General features: G+C 41.5%; 1 protein-coding gene across 3 annotated transcripts in view; it reads left to right on the top strand.

Annotated features, from left to right (window-relative positions):
• Positions 1 to 21,025, top strand: part of LOC126188434 (segmentation protein cap'n'collar) — an 815,786-nt gene that overhangs the window by 691,769 nt on the left and 102,992 nt on the right. For all 3 annotated transcript variants that reach the window (XM_049930039.1, XM_049930038.1, XM_049930040.1), the window contains one exon: positions 20,475 to 20,763. In XM_049930039.1, coding sequence (XP_049785996.1) covers positions 20,475 to 20,763 — 289 coding nt within the window. The remainder of the gene's footprint in view (positions 1 to 20,474; positions 20,764 to 21,025) is intronic.

Raw genomic sequence — 21,025 nt, forward strand, 5'->3', positions numbered from 1 at the left:
ATTTAAGGAAATGTTGGTTGCTTCCTTCGAAAGTGCCCGCCACCCGATCTCGAGCCCCGTCTCCAGTGACGTCGACGCGTCGGCAATCCCTTATCTTCTTTCATCCCTTCCGTGCGACAGTGCGGGCAGGTCCGCATTGGCTGATCTGTCCCCCGCACTGGCAGGCCGATGTGTGCCATCGCGCTGCCTCTCCTGGAAGCGGCCACAGCGGCGCGTGGCCCCTCGCCACTCAGGCAGCCGCCAGCTGCCAGCGCCCTCCGCAGTCTTTTTTTTTCCTCCCAGAGACAACGAGCGGCCGCAGCTTTCTCGAGCGCCTATCTCCTGCCGCTGCTGTATTTCGGTAGCGGCCACACCGTCTATAATGCTCCAACATTTCGGAAATCTTTCGGCATATCGAAACAAGATTTTCATCAGGTTATTTATTAATTTGTCTTATGGTAAAATTCCGTCTTAAGTGTTCCAATATTAAAAAAATACTGGCCAAAAATTTTACAAAGAAAAATTAAGAATCACAATGCAAACAAAAAATATTACGAATCAAAATTTTAAAAAAAGCCGCTTTGATACAGCATTTCACCTCCACAAATGTACACTATCTGATCAAAAGCATTCGGATACTCCTACGTAATGCGGTACTGGCAACGAGAAGCGGACCCGCCAGCATAAATGGAGGTCGGGATATATTTTATTGTCAATAGAGAAGCAGTAACAACAGAATTGGTCGGCCAGTAAAGACCAGTGACTGAACGTGGACTGTTCATTGGGTGTCACCTGAGCAACGAATCCATCAGCGGCATTTCAACCCTTCTAAAAACGGTCCAAGTCAACTCCTGGTGACGTGATTGTGAAGTGTAAACGCGAAGGAACTCCCACGGCTAAAGCAAGACGAGAAAGACCTAGTGTACTGACGGACAGGGCTGGTAGAACATTGCGGAGGGTAGTCGTAAAAAAAGCGCGTGAAATCGATTGTGAGCTCCAGAGTGCTACCAGCAATCACTGTTCGTAGGGAGTTAAAAGTGTTCGAGCAGCTTCTCATACGCCATAAACTTCTGAAGTCAGTGTTAAGCGGCGCTTGAGGTGCTGTAGAGAGTGACAGTGAATGACTGGAAACAAGTGACATGGAGCGACGAATCGCGCTGTACGTCGTGGCAGTCCGATGGAAGGGTGTAGGTCTGACGAATGCCTTCAGAACGTCATCCGCCATCATAAGCAGTGACAATGGTCAAGCACAGAATTGGTGGTGTTTCGATAAGGGGGGTGTTTTTCGTGGTTCGGATGTGGTCTATTTATTGCGCTTAAGAGAACGCTAAATGCGGAAGGATGTGAACGCATTTTACAGCGTTGTACGCTGCATACAATACCAGAAACATTTCGGAGACAGTGACAGATTGCATCAGCAAGACAATGCACCCTGTCGTGGACCAGCATCTGTGAGTCAATAGGTTGCGCACAATAACATTCCTGAAACGGATTTGCCTGCACAGAGTCCCTACTTGAAAACAGTGGAACACCTTTAGGATGAGTTAGAACTTCGACTTCGTTCCAACCCTAGCGTCGAACATCAGTACCCTCTTTGGTTTTGCATTTTGAGGAAGAATGGGCTACAATTCTTCAGCAGGTTGGAGCCGTCATAAAAATGATCTGTTCACACAACCCATATTAATGTCCACTAATACGCTTCCAGATAGTTTTGATCGTATCTTGTATGTGTGTCAATATTTGATTTCCAGTTAAGAATTTGAACTGAAGCGTCTAGGACATCGATTGATTTCGCAAAGTATCTTCTTCTGAACACCACTGGACGATACGCTCCAGAGCAGACATCTGCATAGTGGTACTCTTCAAGTTGCAGAGAAATGTTGAAATCGCTTATGCGTGAATGAACATTCTTTATTTGTTCCACACAAACGGGATAAATGGTTCAAATGGCTCTGAGCACTATGGGACTTAACTTCTGAAGTCATCAGTCCCCTAGAACTTAGAACTACTTAAACCTAACTAACCTAAGGACATCACACACATCCATGCCCGAGGCAGGATTCGACCCTGCGACCGTAGCGGTCGCGCGGTTCCAGACTGTAGTGCCTAGAACCGCTCGGCCACTCCGGCCCGCCAAACGAGATAGTATTGATGTCCTGGTCGTTGCTATTATGTTTCACATATTATGCATGCGATGATGTAGCAAAATAAATATCGGTTTGGCAGTTTGCAGAAGTAATTATTGTGTACGTAATGAGAAGAGCAAACAGTTTTCAAGAAATTGGAAATCACATACGCACCTCTTGTTCTCGCGTTACCTGTGTAGGAAGGCTCTCTTAAACTGCTGCAAGAAGAAGGACCTAGTGAATTCTCATAAATGTTCAAATGTGTGTGAATTCCTAAGGGACCAAACTGCTGAGGTCATCGGTCCCTTAGCGAATTCTAACCTCCTCACTGGTATTGTGCTTTTTCTTGATAACAGCAGTTACAGTTTACGTGGTGTTATGCTTTAAGAGAAATGAATAGCGCCAGGTATGTGTGAAGTACGTATCAAACTTTCCTTGCTGCTTTTTATTGTGTGTGATAGTAAGATACTGCTAGTTTAAAGTTCTGTAAGAAGGCAGCGTTTGAGCGTGCCACTGGTCGTTTCGTATCTTTTCACGAAGGTGTGGATTTCGAGGAAACATATGCGCTCTATATACGGCTCTGCTGCTCAGCATGCCATCTCCGGGCTGCCGGCGGTGCCTCATTTGGGTAGGTTAGTCCTAGCTCGGCTTGGCCTCTTCGGAACCTGTTTAGGCTGCATTGAATCTTCCTGCGTAGTTCGGAACCTGACGCGCGTATTGCTGGGTCTTCATGGCCGTTACTATGGAAACATTTGTTAGTCTACACGCCTCTTTCCATGTATCCTCCAGCGGAAAGGGTTGCGTTGACAGGTCCGCGGTCAGGTGATACGAGGCAAGCAATTTTTTTGTATGGTTATAAATCTTTACCCTTTTATTATCCAGATTAAAACACCTAAAACTGAAGTTCTCTTCAATACGAAGGTTGGTCTATACATTAGAGAACCTTGCCAGGTACGGCCCTATTGGATGCGGTGCACTCTTGCGTTGTTCAGATCTTATAGTTTGCATAGCCAGCTAGTTATTCGCCGACATACAGCTTAACATAGTCTCCGAACCACGGTGCAGCTTGACATTTTTCAAATATACAAATGTTCGTCAGATGTGAAAAATTACATACATCTATTGAGAATGGAATCCTGAACCTTTGGATTTGCAGTCTTACATGTTCCCAAGTTGCCACAAAGTCACACATTAAACTATGTGATGATTTTTTTAAATGTAACTATATAACAGCAGAGGCTATTAAATAACTCCTCAAATCATAGTGGACGAGTGATTTATTTGGTTACCTGTTCCACATGCTATATTGTTGTCAGTTATTTTAGAATTCAGACTGTAGAATATTTTACGTCTGTGATTAATTATTCAGTGTAATTTATTAGATTATTCACGTTTGTGACTACAGTATCCGAGTTATTCAAATCCGTCTTTGCAACTACCATAAAATGCGTATTTATTTTGACAAATGGTAAGTACGCATGTTTCAAGATATGTATGTTTAGCACATTGTCTTCACATTATGCAGTTCCAGTAATAAGGAAGAACAACGCACGCAAATGTGTTACAAGGCTACTTAGTGACCCCACCGGAAGATGACAAGACAACTACTGAATCTGCTAACTGTGTGACAATATAGGGCTTAAAATACTTAAAGAGCTCAGCGATGATGTTTCACACTTACGCACAGAATTTTTGTCCAGATCTCCTTGCTAAGCATTTCAGAAATTCCATCATGAAACCAATAACAATGAAATATCGAAAATATAGGTACAGCGTATCTCGCCATAGCTTGCCATACCTCATGTAAAGTTTATCTACGTATATCGAATCCGAGAAGTATCGTAAAAGGTCCCTCTCGAATACTGTGTAAGAAACTATATTTGCTGATGAAGAGAGTCATTTTTCATTATGCAAGGTTGTTGCTTGAGGCGTAAATTTCGCACGGGATGATCTGGATATCTCTCTCTTTAGTGTCCAAAATACGTAATGAGGGCAGCAATTTGATCTATATGCAGTTTTCGAGCATGTGTTGATATGAACCTCTAATCCTTGCTATAATTGTATCTGGTTTTAATTTATGACAATAAAATAAAGCACCTGCTAATTATATTCTCTTCCTAAATAAAATATGCTCAGAATCGTAAATTTAGTTAGGTCTTTGCATGTTCCATCTCTCGTTTTGGTATGGAGCCTGTCAATTATTTTCCAAATATAATGCACACTATCAGTGAAAATAAGGCTTAATGCTGATCATATGGTTCACTGCCTTTTACATTTATCTTAAACCATCTTTTTCTTCCTCTTCGTCTTCTCCTTCCTCTTTTTCTTCTTCTGCTGGAGGCATAGGTCTTGTATTTTTTGTTGCCCTGTGTGGCGCATTTTGTGTATATTCCTCAAGGAGTTGAGCGCCTGTTTTCGGCACGAGGAGGTGCGCAGGTCCCGGTTCGAATCCGCCCGACGGATTGATGACGAGAGCCGGTGTGTCGGCCAGCGTGCATGTGGTTTTTAGGCATTATCCAGTAGGATAACAGTCAGTATCACATGACCAATACCGAATTCAACTGATCCGAACCCGATAGAACACGCATGGGGCGCTGCCATGCGCCGTCTTCGCTCCCACAAACCGCCGGTCCTCCATTTACGGGAATCAAGTGACGTCGGCGTAAGCCATCTGGTGCCACACACCTGCAGATACCTACCAAGGACTTGTATCCATGCTACGCGGAATGGCTGCTCTACTGCGTTCCAAATGGTTCAAATGGCTCTGAGCTCTATGGGACTTAACTTCAGAGGTCATCAGTCCCCTAGAACTTAGAACTACTTAAACCTAACTAACCTAAGGACATCACACACATCCACGCCCGAGGCAGGATTCGAACCTGCGACCATAGCGGTCGCGCGGTTCCAGACTGTAGTGCCTAGAACCGATCGGCTACTTCGGCCGGCTGCGTTCCAAAAATGGACCAGCAAACCAATAATGTTTCGACTCATCACGTTACATGTTAATCGAAAGCATTATTTTATCCTTTGTCGTTACCAACGTCTCTTTTCTCAGAAAAATAAGGCAAATCGTGAATATAACGCTAGAGTCAAAAAGCGACATGTACAAAGACTTAAAGTGGTTAACTTCAGCACGGAAAGGTATACATCTACTCAACAAACTGACAGGGCATATACCATGTCTTGTTCGTTATGAGGTCGAGTTTATTAAACTTAAAGAACCTGGTTTGGTCAACGACTTCTCCATTGAACGATATCTTCAGATAAATTCTTACTTTGTGTTTTCTTTTTCTTATAATTAAAATTGGCACTGCAATAGTATTTCATAATGACAAGTCATTTCATTGTATTGCACTGAAAAAAAGTATATCGAAGTGTACACCGTTAATCAGCCATGCCGAAAATACGTGAGAGATTCATACCTGCCACTCTCCCGATTTGTTGGGAGATTCCAGATTTTTCACTTTTTCTCCTGCTTCCCGATTATTTCTGCCAATTCTTAACTAATTATTGTCAACCGTAAAATATTTGTTTGGAAAACCCGCCATTTCAGTTTTTTTGGGCCAGTGATAGAAAGTCCTTTGCTCATCAGTCGTTTATAATTTATCATCATTAGAATAATTACAACACGCACAGAGGCATTCAAGCAATTCTGTCCGCGCTCCATAAGTGATTGGAACGGGAAGAAACCCTAATAACCGGTACAACAGGATGTACCCTATGCCATGCACTTCGCGTTGTTTTGCAGAGAATGAATGTAGATGTACTCTACTATTATATCTAATCTATATACGCATCGAGATTTATAGGAATCAGGAAGTCGCACGCAAGCTGTATGTCGACGGTTGGTTTTCGTCATTCCCGCGCATTTTGTAGAATGTATACTCGTGTTGCTCAATGTTGTGCTCTATTTGGACTTGTGTGTATGTGTTGTCATTTGGCTTATGCGAAGTTGCTATTATTCGACATTTTTACTATCGGTATAAATTATTAGAGTGTAAGATTGTTATTTTGTTACCTAGATCCCTGAAACCCTTTATTTTTCGTAAGCGGTTGTTTCGGCGTATCTTATTCGTCAAATTCAGTGTCGGAAGTTCCATGCGACTTTTCGCGGATGATGGTGTAGTATACAGAGAAGTTGCAGCATTAGAAAATTGTAGCGAAATGCAGGAAGATCTGCAGCGGATAGGCACTTGGTGCAGGGAGTGGCAACTGCCCATTAACATAGACAAATGTAATGTATTGCGAATACATAGAAAGAAGGATCCTTTATTGTATGATTATATGATAACGGAACAAACACTGGTAGCAGTTACTTCTGTAAAATATCTGGGAGTATGTGTGCGGAACGATTTGAAGTGGAATGATCATATAAAATTAATTGTTGGTAAGGCGACTACCAGGTTCAGATTCGTTGGGAAAGTCCTTAGAAAATGTAGTCCATCAACAAAGGAGGTGGCTTACAAAACACTCGTTCGACCTATACTTGAGTGTTGCTCATCAGTGTGGGATCCGTACCAGATCGGGTTGACGGTGGAGATAGAGAAGATCCAAAGAAGAGCGGCGCGTTGCGTCACAGGGTTATTTAGTAAGCGTGATAGCGTTACGGAGATGTTTAGCAAACTCAAGTGGCAGACTCTGCAAGACAGGCGCTCTGCATCACGGTGTAGCTTGCTGTCCAGGTTTCGAGAGGGTGCGTTTCTGGATGAGGTATCGAATATATTGCTTTCCCCTACTTATACCTCCCGAGGAGATCACGAATGTAAAATTGGAGAGATTCGAGCGCGCAGGGAGTCTTTCCGGCAGTCGTTCTTCCCGCGAATCATACGCGACTGGAACACAGAAGGGAGGTAATGACAGTGGCACGTAAAGTGCCCTCCGCCACATACCGTTGGGTTGCTTGCGGAGTATAAATGTAGATGTAGATAATAAGAAGATAAAAACTTAAGGTCGAAGTGTTATGACGGAAATAAACGGTAGGTTAACTGTTTCTTATTGCGCGTTTCTGTGCGCCACGCACCAGTCCACCATATGTAAGTGGTTGCCTTTAGGGAAAGGCAACCATTTTTATGAAGCAACGTTTAGGGCAGTTCTAGTGCCTTCATTTGCTTTTTATAGCTGTTATGTAGCATTGTGACGTCATAAGGAAAGACTCCCATCAGTTGTCTCGAGATGGTACTGAAAATGAGCCGCAGTGGTTGGTCATTTGTACTTCCCGAACTTTAAAACTGAATCTCTCAACTTTTAGTTTTTGAAATTTGGCAAGTGTGGAGATTATAAAGCGTACACTTTTGACTTATTTCCGCATCAGAGAACTCTCTCTCCACGTTATCCATGGGATGCAAAATAATGTGGCTTTTTTTTTTAACGTCCCAGCCTGGCATTACCATTCAGCGATTTAAGGATAGTTGGGAATGACGCTTTCCAGAGCGCACACTCGAACTATATCTCTTTTGACCTCGCTTCCATAGCCGCAGCTGTCCATTTAACTCCAGGTGTGCCACAGACTACCGTTGTTTACCGGATTTCGAAGCGGTGCTGTTCTTTAGCAAGCGCGTCGCCTTTGCAGATTACTAATGCCCGTGCCGTCCAGTCGACCAGCACGGAAAAGGGTCTGTGCCGACTGCTGCGGCCAGCGGCCGAGGGCTGCACCAGCACCGTAACGCAAACATTTACTCTGGCCGCCCCTCGCACTACTCAACCGGTAATTCCGTACCTGGCCCCTACCTCCTCTCCGCAGATCCTTCAGGAATCCTGCCCGTGTTTGCAGGCCTCCCACCAAGAGGACGCGCTTGGAAGCGCAACCTCCCCTGAAACGCGGTGTTCATATGGAGAGGAGGGGAAGGTGGGGGGGGGGGGGGAGGGGGGGGACGTTCTTGACGTCTGGTTGTTCGTGAGTGCGCCTATCGTTAAAATAACCATTTGAAAAGAGACTCCATTCTTTATTTTCCCAGGCTACCACCCAGTGGCGACTGAAAAAATACTGGAACATTTTGCTTAAGACATCCAACTCCGTAAAAGAGGTTAGCAACAGCGCTCGATCTGACGGCAGACGGTTCGAATCCAGGTAATAGAAGAAATTTTCATCACACGTATTTGGCCAGCAAACGAAAAAGAACTTGTGGTGGCGCACTGTTTTTGATCGACAGATTGCCCTGGTTTAAAACTCAGAATCTCGCCACAGTGTATCTCAGGATATAGGTAGTATGGCACCACTGATCTATCAGGTGCATGTATTAAATTTAGTGCCTCCCCTTCCCCTTCAAATGACTACTTTATATGCCCACACATAATTGCACCATGTCATTTCTTTCCCCATCATAAACACAACATAACACGGCACCCACGAGTCACCACAATTTTACAACTACACTTAAGAGACTATACTACACATGTACATTTTATTTGCACATAAATGTGTCCTTACAGGCTGCACGTGAGAAACTCATTGCTCTTCTTAGATTTTACTGCACTGTTTGTTATGCTACTGTCCATAATGCTGAGAACTGTAAGAAATTACAGAGCTTGTTCATTGGATAGCTCATTATAGGAGACTGTAAATAAGATTTTTTCATAGAAACTGTTTGAAATCCAACATTAACTTTTCTGAGTTGTTGGAGCATGCACTGAAATTCTTTCAGTTTAATGGCACAGTTACCACATTTACCTATATGTAGTGTAAGTGAATAGTTAATATTTCTTGAGGGCTGCTGGACCAAATAGATTTAGTCAGAACTGTTGGCAAAAAAAAAAAAAAAATAAAATAAAATAAAATGAAATAAAAAATAAAAAAAATTTTAAAAATTAAAAAAATCATATGTCAGTGTAGCTAAAAATCAAAGACTGTATCTCAGAAGGTTATGAGTAGTCCTGCTTTCGCCCACCTCCTCTTCCTCATCTGATCAGTGGTTCTTCCCATTTCAAAACAGAACTGTCATCTTCGCAGAAATGACCTCATGATCACAGTCCAAAAACCAGCTCTAGTGCCACCCAGTCATACATCTTACAATATGTTCGCAAGTGCTTCCATATTGTCAGTACATAATCTATCAGCATATCATCTAGCAGATGTGTTTGTTTATTGCGGTTGTCGCACAGGTGTAAAATGTGAAGGCCTTAGGTGCTGTATCTGAATAAATGAAAGCTAATCATTCTAGAGTACTTTTAGCTTAGTGATATTAAAATAATTAACCAATACAATGTTGAGAGTACCCTCAAAGAGCTTAAAACTGATGTGGAGATGTAGTCATGCATTTTCTTCATATTGATTTAATCTTCAATGAATATAGTAAAGAGCACCACTAGATGCTCTATTGAAGAACAACACAACCATGGTGTCTACCAGTGGGCTTGTAAAACCTGTAAGATTCTGTATTCTTTTTGAGTGACAAGATAATTCAATGTTGTTGTGTTTTAGCCATTGTTACACCTACTCAAATGTCCTGTGTTTACTTCATTCAGCTTCACTACTTCTCCTCCTCTCCTGTGGTGTGGCTTAGTCCTCTCTGCAGTGTAGCAAATTTCTGACCACATCTGCACAGGAAGCAATCTCTGTCCTTAATTTGAAGGGGTGTTTTGCAGCCTCACAAAGATGTATTACGGTTGTACATTATCACAGCTTCCACTCCGCGTAATGTGGTCTGTAAGTATGTGGCACGTTTTTTGTGAGTGACAGATGATAAATGTCATTCTCTGTCCTTGTGAGCCTGTTAGTTTCCTCTTGATGGGGTTTAATTAACAGAAGTGCTAAAATGGGTTTGTAATATACAAATGACTGTGACCGTGGCCAGAGGCCCCGTCAGGTGGCAGTACGGCCACGCAGTGGGGGGAGAGGAGCACGTCCCGTACAGAAAAAGGACGCGGTGTCGAAACGACCCGACGGCCGTCAGATGTCGGAGTGGCCATTTTTTACCGGGGCCTCAACTTTGAATAGACTATTGTACGAGGTGAGCAGAGGTGTAGGGGTAAAAAGACAGCCGAAAGGCAAAGGAAGTAGGTATCGAGGAAGGAGAGGAGCAAGAGGAGGAGGAGAGTGGGTGGACCACAGCCAGTGGGAGGAGAGGAGAGGAGCAGAGGGGAGGGGAGGAAGAGCTGGGCTGGAGGTGCTAATAGTGAGCACAGAAGGTAAACAGTAGTGTGTGTGCTGGCCTTGCCCCTGCAGCCTCCAGCAGCATCTGCTGGACGGGGCACCACTCTGCCCAGAGGGAGTGCTGTCTGTTACTTCCACATTTTCTACACAGCTTTGGAGAGTGATTAGTGTGCGAATGTCAGTGTCTGCAACATGTGCTGTTAGTGATGTCATCAAACTTCTGTCATAACTAAATACTGTTTGGAACCTATCATCAGTCACAAAATACAATGTTTATAGGAAACTGAATGAAAATATCACAGCTTCTGGAAAATATTGCTATTGTTTGTTGTCAAGTACAGTATGAGTGAATTTGTGCTAATTGGTGTTGCTGTACAAGTCTGAATGTGACAGGCAACCTGTCCTCCAAGTTCTTCTGTGAAGTTCAACAGTGTCACTTGTGAAAGGATAGAAATGCACTATATTTTGTATGACTTGTCATTGTGAAATGCTACATTATTCCTCTGGCATATGGATGTTGTGTGTCCATTTTGGATCAGCAGTCTGAAGTTCTGAGTGTGCTGGGGCTGAAAGCTGTGCAGTGATGTGCTTCTAAAATTGTTTTCATTTTTTTTGTGTTGAGAAAATGAGTGCCTTGATAAAAGCAGTGTATTTTCTGGTGCTGGTATTGAGTTCCCATTGTTGTGGTGCTGTGTAGTGCCTTGAAGAACTGTTGGTATAAAAGCAGGGATGACAGGGAAATTAGAGCACATTCCTGAGGCCTCTGCATGTTGGAGGTTCCTGTGGGATAAGGAGGCTCTCCTGCAGGTGAGTAGGCAAAACTATGTTGTTTCAGTAATATTTTGTTGTAAAAAAATGCTGTAGGAATGCCATTACAGTTTCGTAGAAAATCTTGCAAGTCACAGCTGTGTTAATTTAGGATAAGACAGGACATTTTTGGGGAGCATAAGGGTATGAGACTTAAGAGTGTTAACTAATCACAAACAGTTCAGCATCGCCCTCCTGCATATGGGGGAGGTTATATATTTTGTTTTCTGCTTGGAAGTATAACAACTCTTTGCTTAACCTTAACTTCAGAGAGCTGAGGTATATGTAGTAGAGGTGTGCAGTCCTTGTTTTGTTAATTCAGTGGTGGCGAACAATTTGAGGTAGTAAGTAAAGACATGAACGCTGAATAATGTTAATTAAGAGATCTGTCAGTGTCAATTTTATTTGAACAGAGATAGCATCATATCATATTCTAATCGTTTCTTTAACACAGTAATATTTAGCCACATGATTATTATTTTATTCACAAGTTACACTTTCTGCTGTCACTTTTGTATAATTGGAATTATTGTTTTAATCTCTTCGTTTTCCCGCTCTATTCCTGTCATATTAGTTGTCTGTTATCGTCATTTTAGCTCGACTCTCAGAGATAAAAGAATCGCATAATTAGGATATGTATTCTTAAGGTATCGCTCAGTAAACATTCCGAGAACTACGTCACGTAATCAAATACGTGAGTTGCAGACATCCATAATTGCCAACGTTAGTCAGATCCTCAGAACGGTGACAGTGCTCAGAACTGCTACAAAGACTTAGGTTCTAGATTTAGTTCTCAGGTGATCCTTCAGTATTTTCCTTGCATTTAGGGTGAACCGTAACTGTGCTATGTGTACAGAAAAAAAGGCGCGGCATGGCTCAAATTCCACGTTAAGCTGAGTTAGTCGACATGTACGACGCAATTGTCAGTTATTTTGAAGAAAACTATGAAGTCTCGTGTAGATAAATAACATGACACGCCAAGGAGATAGGCAGACACACTCAAAGTTTACTTTTTGTGCTGATACGAAATTGCTATTCTTTCCACTAATTCTGCTGGCTCTCGCCTCACCAGCTGAGATGAAACTTGGGTTAAACAAGGTGATAATGCCGGGAAAGACGTTTACGTTTGAAGCCTCTGATACAATTTTATTCCATTTAAGCGGTCGAGCAATCGTCTGTCCAGCATCGAAATGCAGGTCCCTATTGTCGTGTTTTATGTTCAGTTTGAGCACTACTGCGTTTGTTCTACGTTCTTAAGACTGTGTTTTGTTGTATTTCCCCTTAGCTGTCGATAATTGTGTTGCTGTTTGGGATTGATACCTTCGCAATTTACAGCACTCGAACCGCCAATCGACGTGTTAATAATTATCGTTGGATAACTAAAGATATGCATAACTCATCATTAACGTTATCCATGATGGCTCTCGCTAAACTCTGTGGTCGTTGTTCAATTGAAGATACCACACTGAGACCGCACCACCTGTAAATACTCGCACTTTTTAATGAAAGCTTTTATTTCTCTGCTGTTTCCAGTACCGGCTTCTTCTGATACCTACACTTCTTTCGTAGTATTTATCGGTGTCTTCAGGAACATGTGTTCTTCTCCTGCAGTGTTTATTCCCCCTATGTCAATATGAATTTTTGAGAGGTAGAGCAAAATCCTGGACGCTAACACCATACTTGTACTCTGCGTCAGGTATTGTTCTCGAACATCACACGTGTTTCTCAGAGCGTTAGTAAAAGCTTTTTTAGAAGTAATTGTGGCCGATTGGCGTCTGCCTCGACAGTCTTTAGCTCCTCATTTTCCTATATCAATATTACTGTTATCAGTGCCTCAGAATCCTTACTGCCCGCGCCAAAACAAGTTGACATTCGGCGCGGTGGTAGCTGGGATCGACCTAAAGGCATTTCCCGTTTACGCTCGCTCCCGTCACCCACCGCGTGTTGTCAACTTTAGCGCGGACTGTAGTTTGTTTGCAACTGTTGCAGTGTTTTCCCTAGCGCTGAACACGCTGATGCCAATCTGAGCATGATATTTCCTCCCGTAATCGGACATAAAAGCATAATTGCGCTTTGAGTCTCGTACTTTTTTCCCCTGGCGGAAACCGATTCTTATGGAGGTAAATTGGCCGTATTGTTTGTCGCCGTCGGAACTCAGTGTTGCACTGACGTCTCGTGCCCGGAGGCTCGTCGCCATTCTCACGCGGCCGCTGTCTCGCGACGATGAATCTCGCGTTAGGCAGTTTTTGGTGCGGCGTCCCGTGATTACCTCACATTTAGTGCGCCGGCCCGCGGCCATTAAAACGGGCTTACCCAGCGCTGGCCTTGCTGGCTGACAGTCGTAATTAATGACACCTTGATTGCGCCGCCGGCGGCAGCCGCACAAGGCAAATTGATGTCAGTGCTATATTAGGACAGGCGCCCAGTCTCGACAGCCTCTTGATTGATCCGAAGGACTTTCCCGGTGACGTCCTGTATGCGCCCACGTTTCTCTGCCACAAGCCGGAAGATGGGAGATAGATGATTTCCTCAGGGACAGCTTTACTTTTCTTGTAGCCCGGTTCGTCCACCTGTGCAACAGATGAATGGAGTCAGATGTTGCAGAGGAACCTCTCGCTCGTTCTGAAATTCCTCCACTTCCTGTTGGTACAGAATTGATAAATGGAATAGTAACATAGACTACAACATAATGACATTACTTTTATTAGTCACAAGCCTATTGGCAATGGTTCACCTTCACCACACGCTGATCTAAGAATCAGATACTCGTATGAGAAGACGTATGTTTACAGTATAACCCTTTTTATTTCTGAAATACGCTAAATAAAGCCACGGAATTTGAAATGAAAAAACCTAGGACCTTTGTAGGATTGAAACCAGAATCCTTAACCAAATCCACTTTACAGTCAGTCATTCACTTACACTTTACTATTACTTTATGTAACTGAGTGACATATTGCAGTGCTTAAGGAACTGGACTTGCAGTTGGGATGCATGAAATTCTAAAACGTGCCTGATTACCTAGGTTTAGGTTTTTCCATGTTCCCTCGCATTAAGTTAAGGTGAGCACTGAGATGGCTTCTTTGAAAAGAATGTGGCTAATGTCCTTCCCCATCCTTAGGCTATCCAAGCTCGGCCTGTGTTTAATGATTCCATATTCGATGGGGATGTGGAACCACAACCTTCCTTCTCCTCTGTTTAACATGAGTCATGTCAGTTATTTCTTGTTTTAGTTGGTTTGTGTTTGTGTGTTTTCTATTAATTATTTGTTATCAGTGTTTGGCCAGCAAGAGAGAACAGATAGTAGAGTACATTTCCTAATTACCAGACTGTATGACAATCTCCTGGATTAAGCTCAAAATCTCTTTCCATTATCTTGTGGAGTGAGGGCACATGACATTGTAACTTTTGATGTCTTACTTGTGGGTGTTTAATTCAGTGGACCACTTAGTACTATTGCACTTTAGTGGTGCCATGTGATCCATGCCAGGCCTTACATAACACCAACAATACAAAACTCATAATTCATTCATAAGATACACATACACACATGATGCACCATAAGATTTGTGCAAGGCAACAGCGAACCACCTCCCACTAGGACTTGGCCCTTTTGAATGGCAATGAGAGGTTTCTGCTATGTTCCTGGACTTTGTTGATGGGCATGGAACTAACTTTGATAATGTATCAACATTTCACTTTCTGATTAAACTATTCTTTGCAGTACCTTTTCCTAAATTTCTGATAGGTAGGTGTATGAGGCCATTGTAACCTGTGCTGTACATGTGACTTCTAGAGTACTCATTTCTAATTCCAAGCTACTTGTCTGAAAAAAATATGTTTTGGTGAGTTTGGACTATTATACATCTACACCCACACTCTCGACAAAGAAAGCCTATCATTGTACCCTGTTATTTTCCTAGCCTGTACTGAACAAGTACACAGCACCTGATAAATTCAGCTGAATTTCTCCACAAGTCTTGTATGCCGGAGAAATTAACTAACACTCTAATCTTCGTAGATAGTGAGAACTTTCTGTAAGACTGTTACTTGGATCTACATATCTAGCCTCGCCAGGGAAATGCAAAAATATGAGGTGGTCAAAAAGTTTCCTTTTGAAGGCTGTACAGTCCAGAATAGGTATGCCGAACAGTCAGAATCGCTGTGAGCAATGAAGCAGTCATTTCACCAGTGCACCAGGTTGAAGATACCCTTTTCGCAAAACATGTCATACTGCATGAACAAGTCTGTAACTGCCTCTGCATATCCTCATCTGACAGAGATCATTGACCCTTCAAGGCCTTTTCAAGGGACAAAAGACATTGTAACTACATGAGGAGAAATCAGGACTATAGGGCAAGTGCCCAACTGTCTCCCATTATGACATTTGGGCACACATTATGACATTTGCAGTATGGGGACATGCATTAGCATGAAGCAGCAGCACCCCTTTGCTCAACATTCCACAATAACGGTTTTCAACAAACGTGCTGCCCTATACACATTCTTCATTCTCTGGTTGATGTCTATTGGCGTTTGTCCTTGGCCAGCTGTGAAAGTATAGCAGCATGTTGGTCCTGTTTGGATGCACTGTAATAATGTCACCATAGTTCACAATTCCACATTTACCCCATGCACATTGGAAAGACATAAATGGCACTCTAATCCCTTGCCTACTTGTCAGTGCTAATATAACCGCAGTGCAGTCATGCTTTGTTGCATATGCACAGCAACAATGCTCTCAAACAGAAACTTTTTGATCACACTTTATATCTCCATTTGGGCACACAACTTCACTCTTCCTCTAACCCACTAGACCAGAGGGAATAATTTACTAAATTGAGCAGAATTACAGTTAGTACACTTTACATGTTTGAATTGGGAAATGATTTATTGTGCCATTTGGAATAGCTGAATTAAAAATCCTACAAAAGACTATGTGATGTGCACAGTAGGTAAGACACTGCACTCACATTTGAGAGGAGTGTGCTCAGATCCCCATTCAGTCACTCAGATATAAGTTTTCTGTGGTCTCTGTAAATCAAATAGCAAAAATTCTGAACCAACTCATTTGAGAAGGAGACACAAATTTCATTTCACTGATGGCTAATATGCAGGATGAGATCAACGAAAATAAGCACCAGTGTCACACCCAAGTTTGCACACACATGTCAGATATGATAACAATTTGATTGCTTTCGAACATGATTATTTTGGCTTATGTCTGTCAACACAGTATTGGTTGAAATTGCATTTTTGACTAATTGACTGTATCAAGCATTTGTAATTAGTGCTATAACAAACATTCGTAATGGAGCATTTGTAATCACTCATTAAAGAGGTAGTAGGCATGTCAGTATTCCAGCATTATGTTCTTTTCATTGTTGTTCTTATCTTTTTCACCCATCATTGGAGTCCAGTCCATGTAGTTCACTTACAGCATTATCAATGTGTGCCATGCCACACAGTAAGTATGCTTGATACTGTCAGTGACTCAAAATCACAATTGCAACCAGTAACATTTGTTAACAACTATAAGTGGAAATAACCATCTTCAAAGAGTATGTAAAAGCTATGGTCCTATCCTCGATAAAACACCAATCTCTAACCATGAAAGCTTGTGCATAACATCAATAGAAAACTTAACTAACATGAATTCCAAATTGATATTTATTAATACTAAAACAGTCTGATAAAGAGAAGGGTGAAATGACATAAAAGTACTTCATGTAAAGTCCTCAAAATTGAAAGGGACTCAAAAATATTGTTCAGACAGTGAAAATTCCTATGTCTGGAATTTATATGGTAGCGGGCTTACAGTGTGTAATGTGCTGTACATACCGGTGTCTTCTACAGTGAAGATTCATTATATTGCTTAATGTTAAGTGTTTCCAGTTTTTTCCTTATGGTTATGATCAAAGTGTTTCACTGAGTTGTCAGACATGTAGTGAAACTACACAAACAATTAATTACGATTGTTATGTCATGAGTGTCGTGCATTGAACCAATAGCTATTCTGTCTGCCTTGCACTTGAACATAAGAAACTGATACAGATAGAGGCATTTCTTCTGAAACTGAATGTTCTCTGAAATATTGTAGCATATTGAGTTTTGTTATGTGTAATTGCAATTCATCAAGAATAAGAAGCTCGTTCCTTCAATTTCATCTATATCTACATCACTGACACATGTACACTATTAGCAACCATATGATGTCTGGTAGAGGGTACATAGTATCATTGTTACATCCCTTGTTATATCATTTGCAGATCACATAAAGGAAGGGAAACTTGATTTCTCTCAACTGATAAAAAAGAAAAATGTACTGTTTAATTTTGCAGTAGCATTACAGCAGGTATCAAGCCATTAACAACTCAACTATGTTCTTTTTTCTGTGTGTGTGTTTTAGTGAGGAAGGGGAAGGGGGAGAGAGAGAGAGAGAGAGAGAGAGAGAGAGAGAGAGAGAGAGATTCTTGCAAATTATGTTCGATCACAGTAGTGAATACAGAGCTGGCTGGTTAACTTAACTGTCCTGTTAGATTAATGGCTCTAAGCAATCTTCCATTGCCAGGGATGAATAATTGATGACTAAAAAAGCAAATAAAACTGTGTACTTAATCACATTACAGCTGCCTGACACATTCTGTAGATGCTACATTTTTTTGCCAGCAGGGTCTGCTGTACAATTAGTTTGCCATGTGTTTTTCCTTTTTTGTCTACAACAGTATCATTCATCTTTAGACTGATATAAAGGCAGCTGTCCTATAATGATGTCTAGTGTGAAATTCGTCACTTATTTGTAATCTGTGGTTTTAGTTTTGTCAAAAAGCTTTTAGCTGTTTCCCAAGGAACCGTCCTCACTTAAATTCATAAACAATGTGTACTCGACATTTCTTATACTTCATGGTAAACTGTGCTGATTATTTAAATTAATATTTAGCAGATTCATTAACTAATGTCATTATATTTCGTGGTATAATCCTCACAATTACTCACTGAAAAAAACCACAAATCACCATTTTGTCAATATGCTACATGTAGGCAGAGTCAACAGCCAAAGTAATTGTAAATACAGAGGATCTGAAAAAGAGAAATGAGGTAATATTAAATATAAATTTAAGTGTTAGGAAGTATATCCTGAAAATATTTTTTCTGAAGTGTATCATTCGACAGAAATGAAAATGTGGGTGACAAATGATACAGACAAGAAGGAAACAGAAACTTCTGAAATGTGATGTTACAGAAAAAAGTTGAATATTAGATGAGTGGATCAGATAAGAAAGGCATTGGATAAAATTAAGGGGAAGACTCTTGTGGCAACCTTGTTGAAAAGAGTGGATAAGTTAATAGGACACTTCTTGAGGGAGGGGATGTGTGTCTGGTAAAAATTGTAGAGAGTACCAAGGCTTGATACAGAGTAAGATATTTGAAAGTACGTATGTTGTAGGAGTTAATCAAAGTTAAAAAGGCTTGTACACAGTCTACTAGCATAAAGAGCTGTCCCAAACCACTCTACAGACATCAAGTGACAACAGCATAATTACCATTACAGGCTCCTTTCCAAATATGCCTTTCATGTATAAAAATGTAGTGACATGCTGCCCATTTCTAGACACGTAACAGATTGGTTATTTCTAATTGAGAATGACTCTATTGCTTAAATAGGAATTTTTTAGGAGGAATTACTTTAATTTGCAGTTAGAGCAACTACTAACTTTTGTCCGTCAGATTGGTTGATTGGTTGGTTAATTTGGGGGAGGGAACAAACAGTGAGGTCATTGGTCCCATCAAATTAGGGAAGGATGGGGAAGGAAGTCGGCCACGCCCTTTCAAAGGAACCATTCTGGCATTTGCCTGAAGTGATTTAGGGAAATCACGGAAAACTTAAATCAGGATTGACGGATGCGGGTTTCAACCGTTGTCCTTCTGATTGCGAGCCCAGTTAATGTCTGTCGGACATTTCATTTATGCAGATAGTATATATTTTTTTGCAGGAGATGCAGTTGTTTGCATTATATTGTTTGTCATAAGTTTATAATTCTATCCCCAGTATCCTGCATCAATCAAAGTTATTTGCGTTGAGACATTTTTCCAATAATTCGTAAGTGTTTCTATGAAATAATCATCATGGAGTAGTTCACTAATTTTTTGTAAGGCTCAGATGGTATTGTGGATCTGAACCAATAACATTTTCTTAATGCTGCAACAATGGTTGCTACACCCAGTGCAATCCTTGGAGAAGATTTCTTAGGAGGGTATGTTAATCTATTTTACTCTTACTTGATTTTGGTGGAAACTGGTGTAACAGTGCCAGATTTTGAGAATAAGTTGGAACAGATAACCCTGTAAATCATGACAGACTTCATCAATTTGAATAGGACATAATGTACACTGTGTTATAATGCAAAAACCGTGAAAGTAGGAAGTAGTCAATTTTTTTTACTGGGAAGCAAAACAAGTGGAACTGTGGTTTTAGCTACATAAAGTCTGAAAAATTTTACTGTATCTGTTGAAAAATAACAATCATCTGATTAACACTGTTAAAAATTTTCTCAATTTGTAATGAGCAGAGTACACATTAAGTTCAATCAGTAGGTAAAATCAAATTGTATATGAAGATGGTATCTGTTCTTTCGGACATGTCCCAAAGAACAGATACTATCTTCATATACATATATAGTTAAGGCTCACCAGCCATTTGACCATCTTCTTCTGTGCAGATGCACAAACAGTGCCTGAACTCTTGTGGGAATCGGTGATGAAGCCACAAGTAATGAGTATAATGGGCAGGGGCACTACGAATATAGTGCGGGACAATAAGTTTGGAATGTGGGTCTCACAGAAGGTGTGCCAGTGATAAGTCCCTGCAGTTACACCTATACTCTGTGTCCTCAGTGGCTCCGATGGATAGAGTGTTTGCCATGTAAGCAGGAGATCCCGGGTTTGAGTCCCGGTCGGGGCACACATTTTCCACTGTCCCCATTGACTAAGCTAAGGGTATTCATTTCATTGTAAAATCAGATTGGATGAATGCAAGATGATGAGTGTAAATATTTGTGTTGGCTGCCTCCATGGTCTATTGATCTGACACTGTTGGCTCCCAACATGGCCCTGCATTTGAATCTTAGCAACCATCTCATTTTTTTCTATTGTGAAAATGTCTGGAATGGGATCCTCTCAGCCTTGTGAGGCTAAATGAAAAGCTGCTTAAGTAAATAAGATGTGCAAGCCACTGATGTGAATGGTCAAAAGATTTGCACCAGGCTGGGGGCCTCAAGTCTTTTCTTTTTAACATTTGTGATAATAAAACAGTGCACTATTTGTAGATAAAAAGTTAAGTGAGTGTGAAATTGGAAATGAAAATGAGCATATTAATTTATATTAGATTTAATATTTGCACATGTCTACCCATGTGGTCCTCAGCAGCAGATAATACTAGAATATAATAAATGGAAATTTGCAATTCATTCTAGGGTCGTGTGCCGGTGGTGCGCACAGCTAGTGTTGAACAGCGCTGGCAAGACTTGGCAAACCTGCTGAGCCTACCTGGAGAAGGTGTTCCTGGCCACACAAACTACCCACATCATCATCCTCATCACCCACATGCACACCATCCACATATTGGCTATGGCAGCAGTACAGCTGGAGGTGCTGTTGGTGGTTATGGAGATACTGCGAGGGGAGTCCTGCTGCACAATGCCACGCTTGCTCCACCTGTTGGGGACATGAATGCCACAAGTCCATACCATGGTCATTCTGTTGGTGAGTACTCACAACAATTTACTCAAACAAATTCATTTTTCTTGTATGAGTGTCTTGCTCATGGATTACTAAGTTCTTAGCACGATGTTCTCTAGAATGAAATTTTACACTCTGCAGTGGAGTGTGTGCTGATATGAAACTTCCTGGCAGGTTAAAACTGCCTGCTGGACCAATACTCGAACTCTACTGACAGAGCTACCCAAGCATGACTCAAGACTCATCCTCATAGCATTACTTCCACCAGTACCGCACCTCCTATCTT

The sequence above is a fragment of the Schistocerca cancellata genome, chromosome 5 (genome assembly GCF_023864275.1).
Source record: "Schistocerca cancellata isolate TAMUIC-IGC-003103 chromosome 5, iqSchCanc2.1, whole genome shotgun sequence".
Lineage (NCBI taxonomy): Eukaryota > Metazoa > Arthropoda > Insecta > Orthoptera > Acrididae > Schistocerca > Schistocerca cancellata.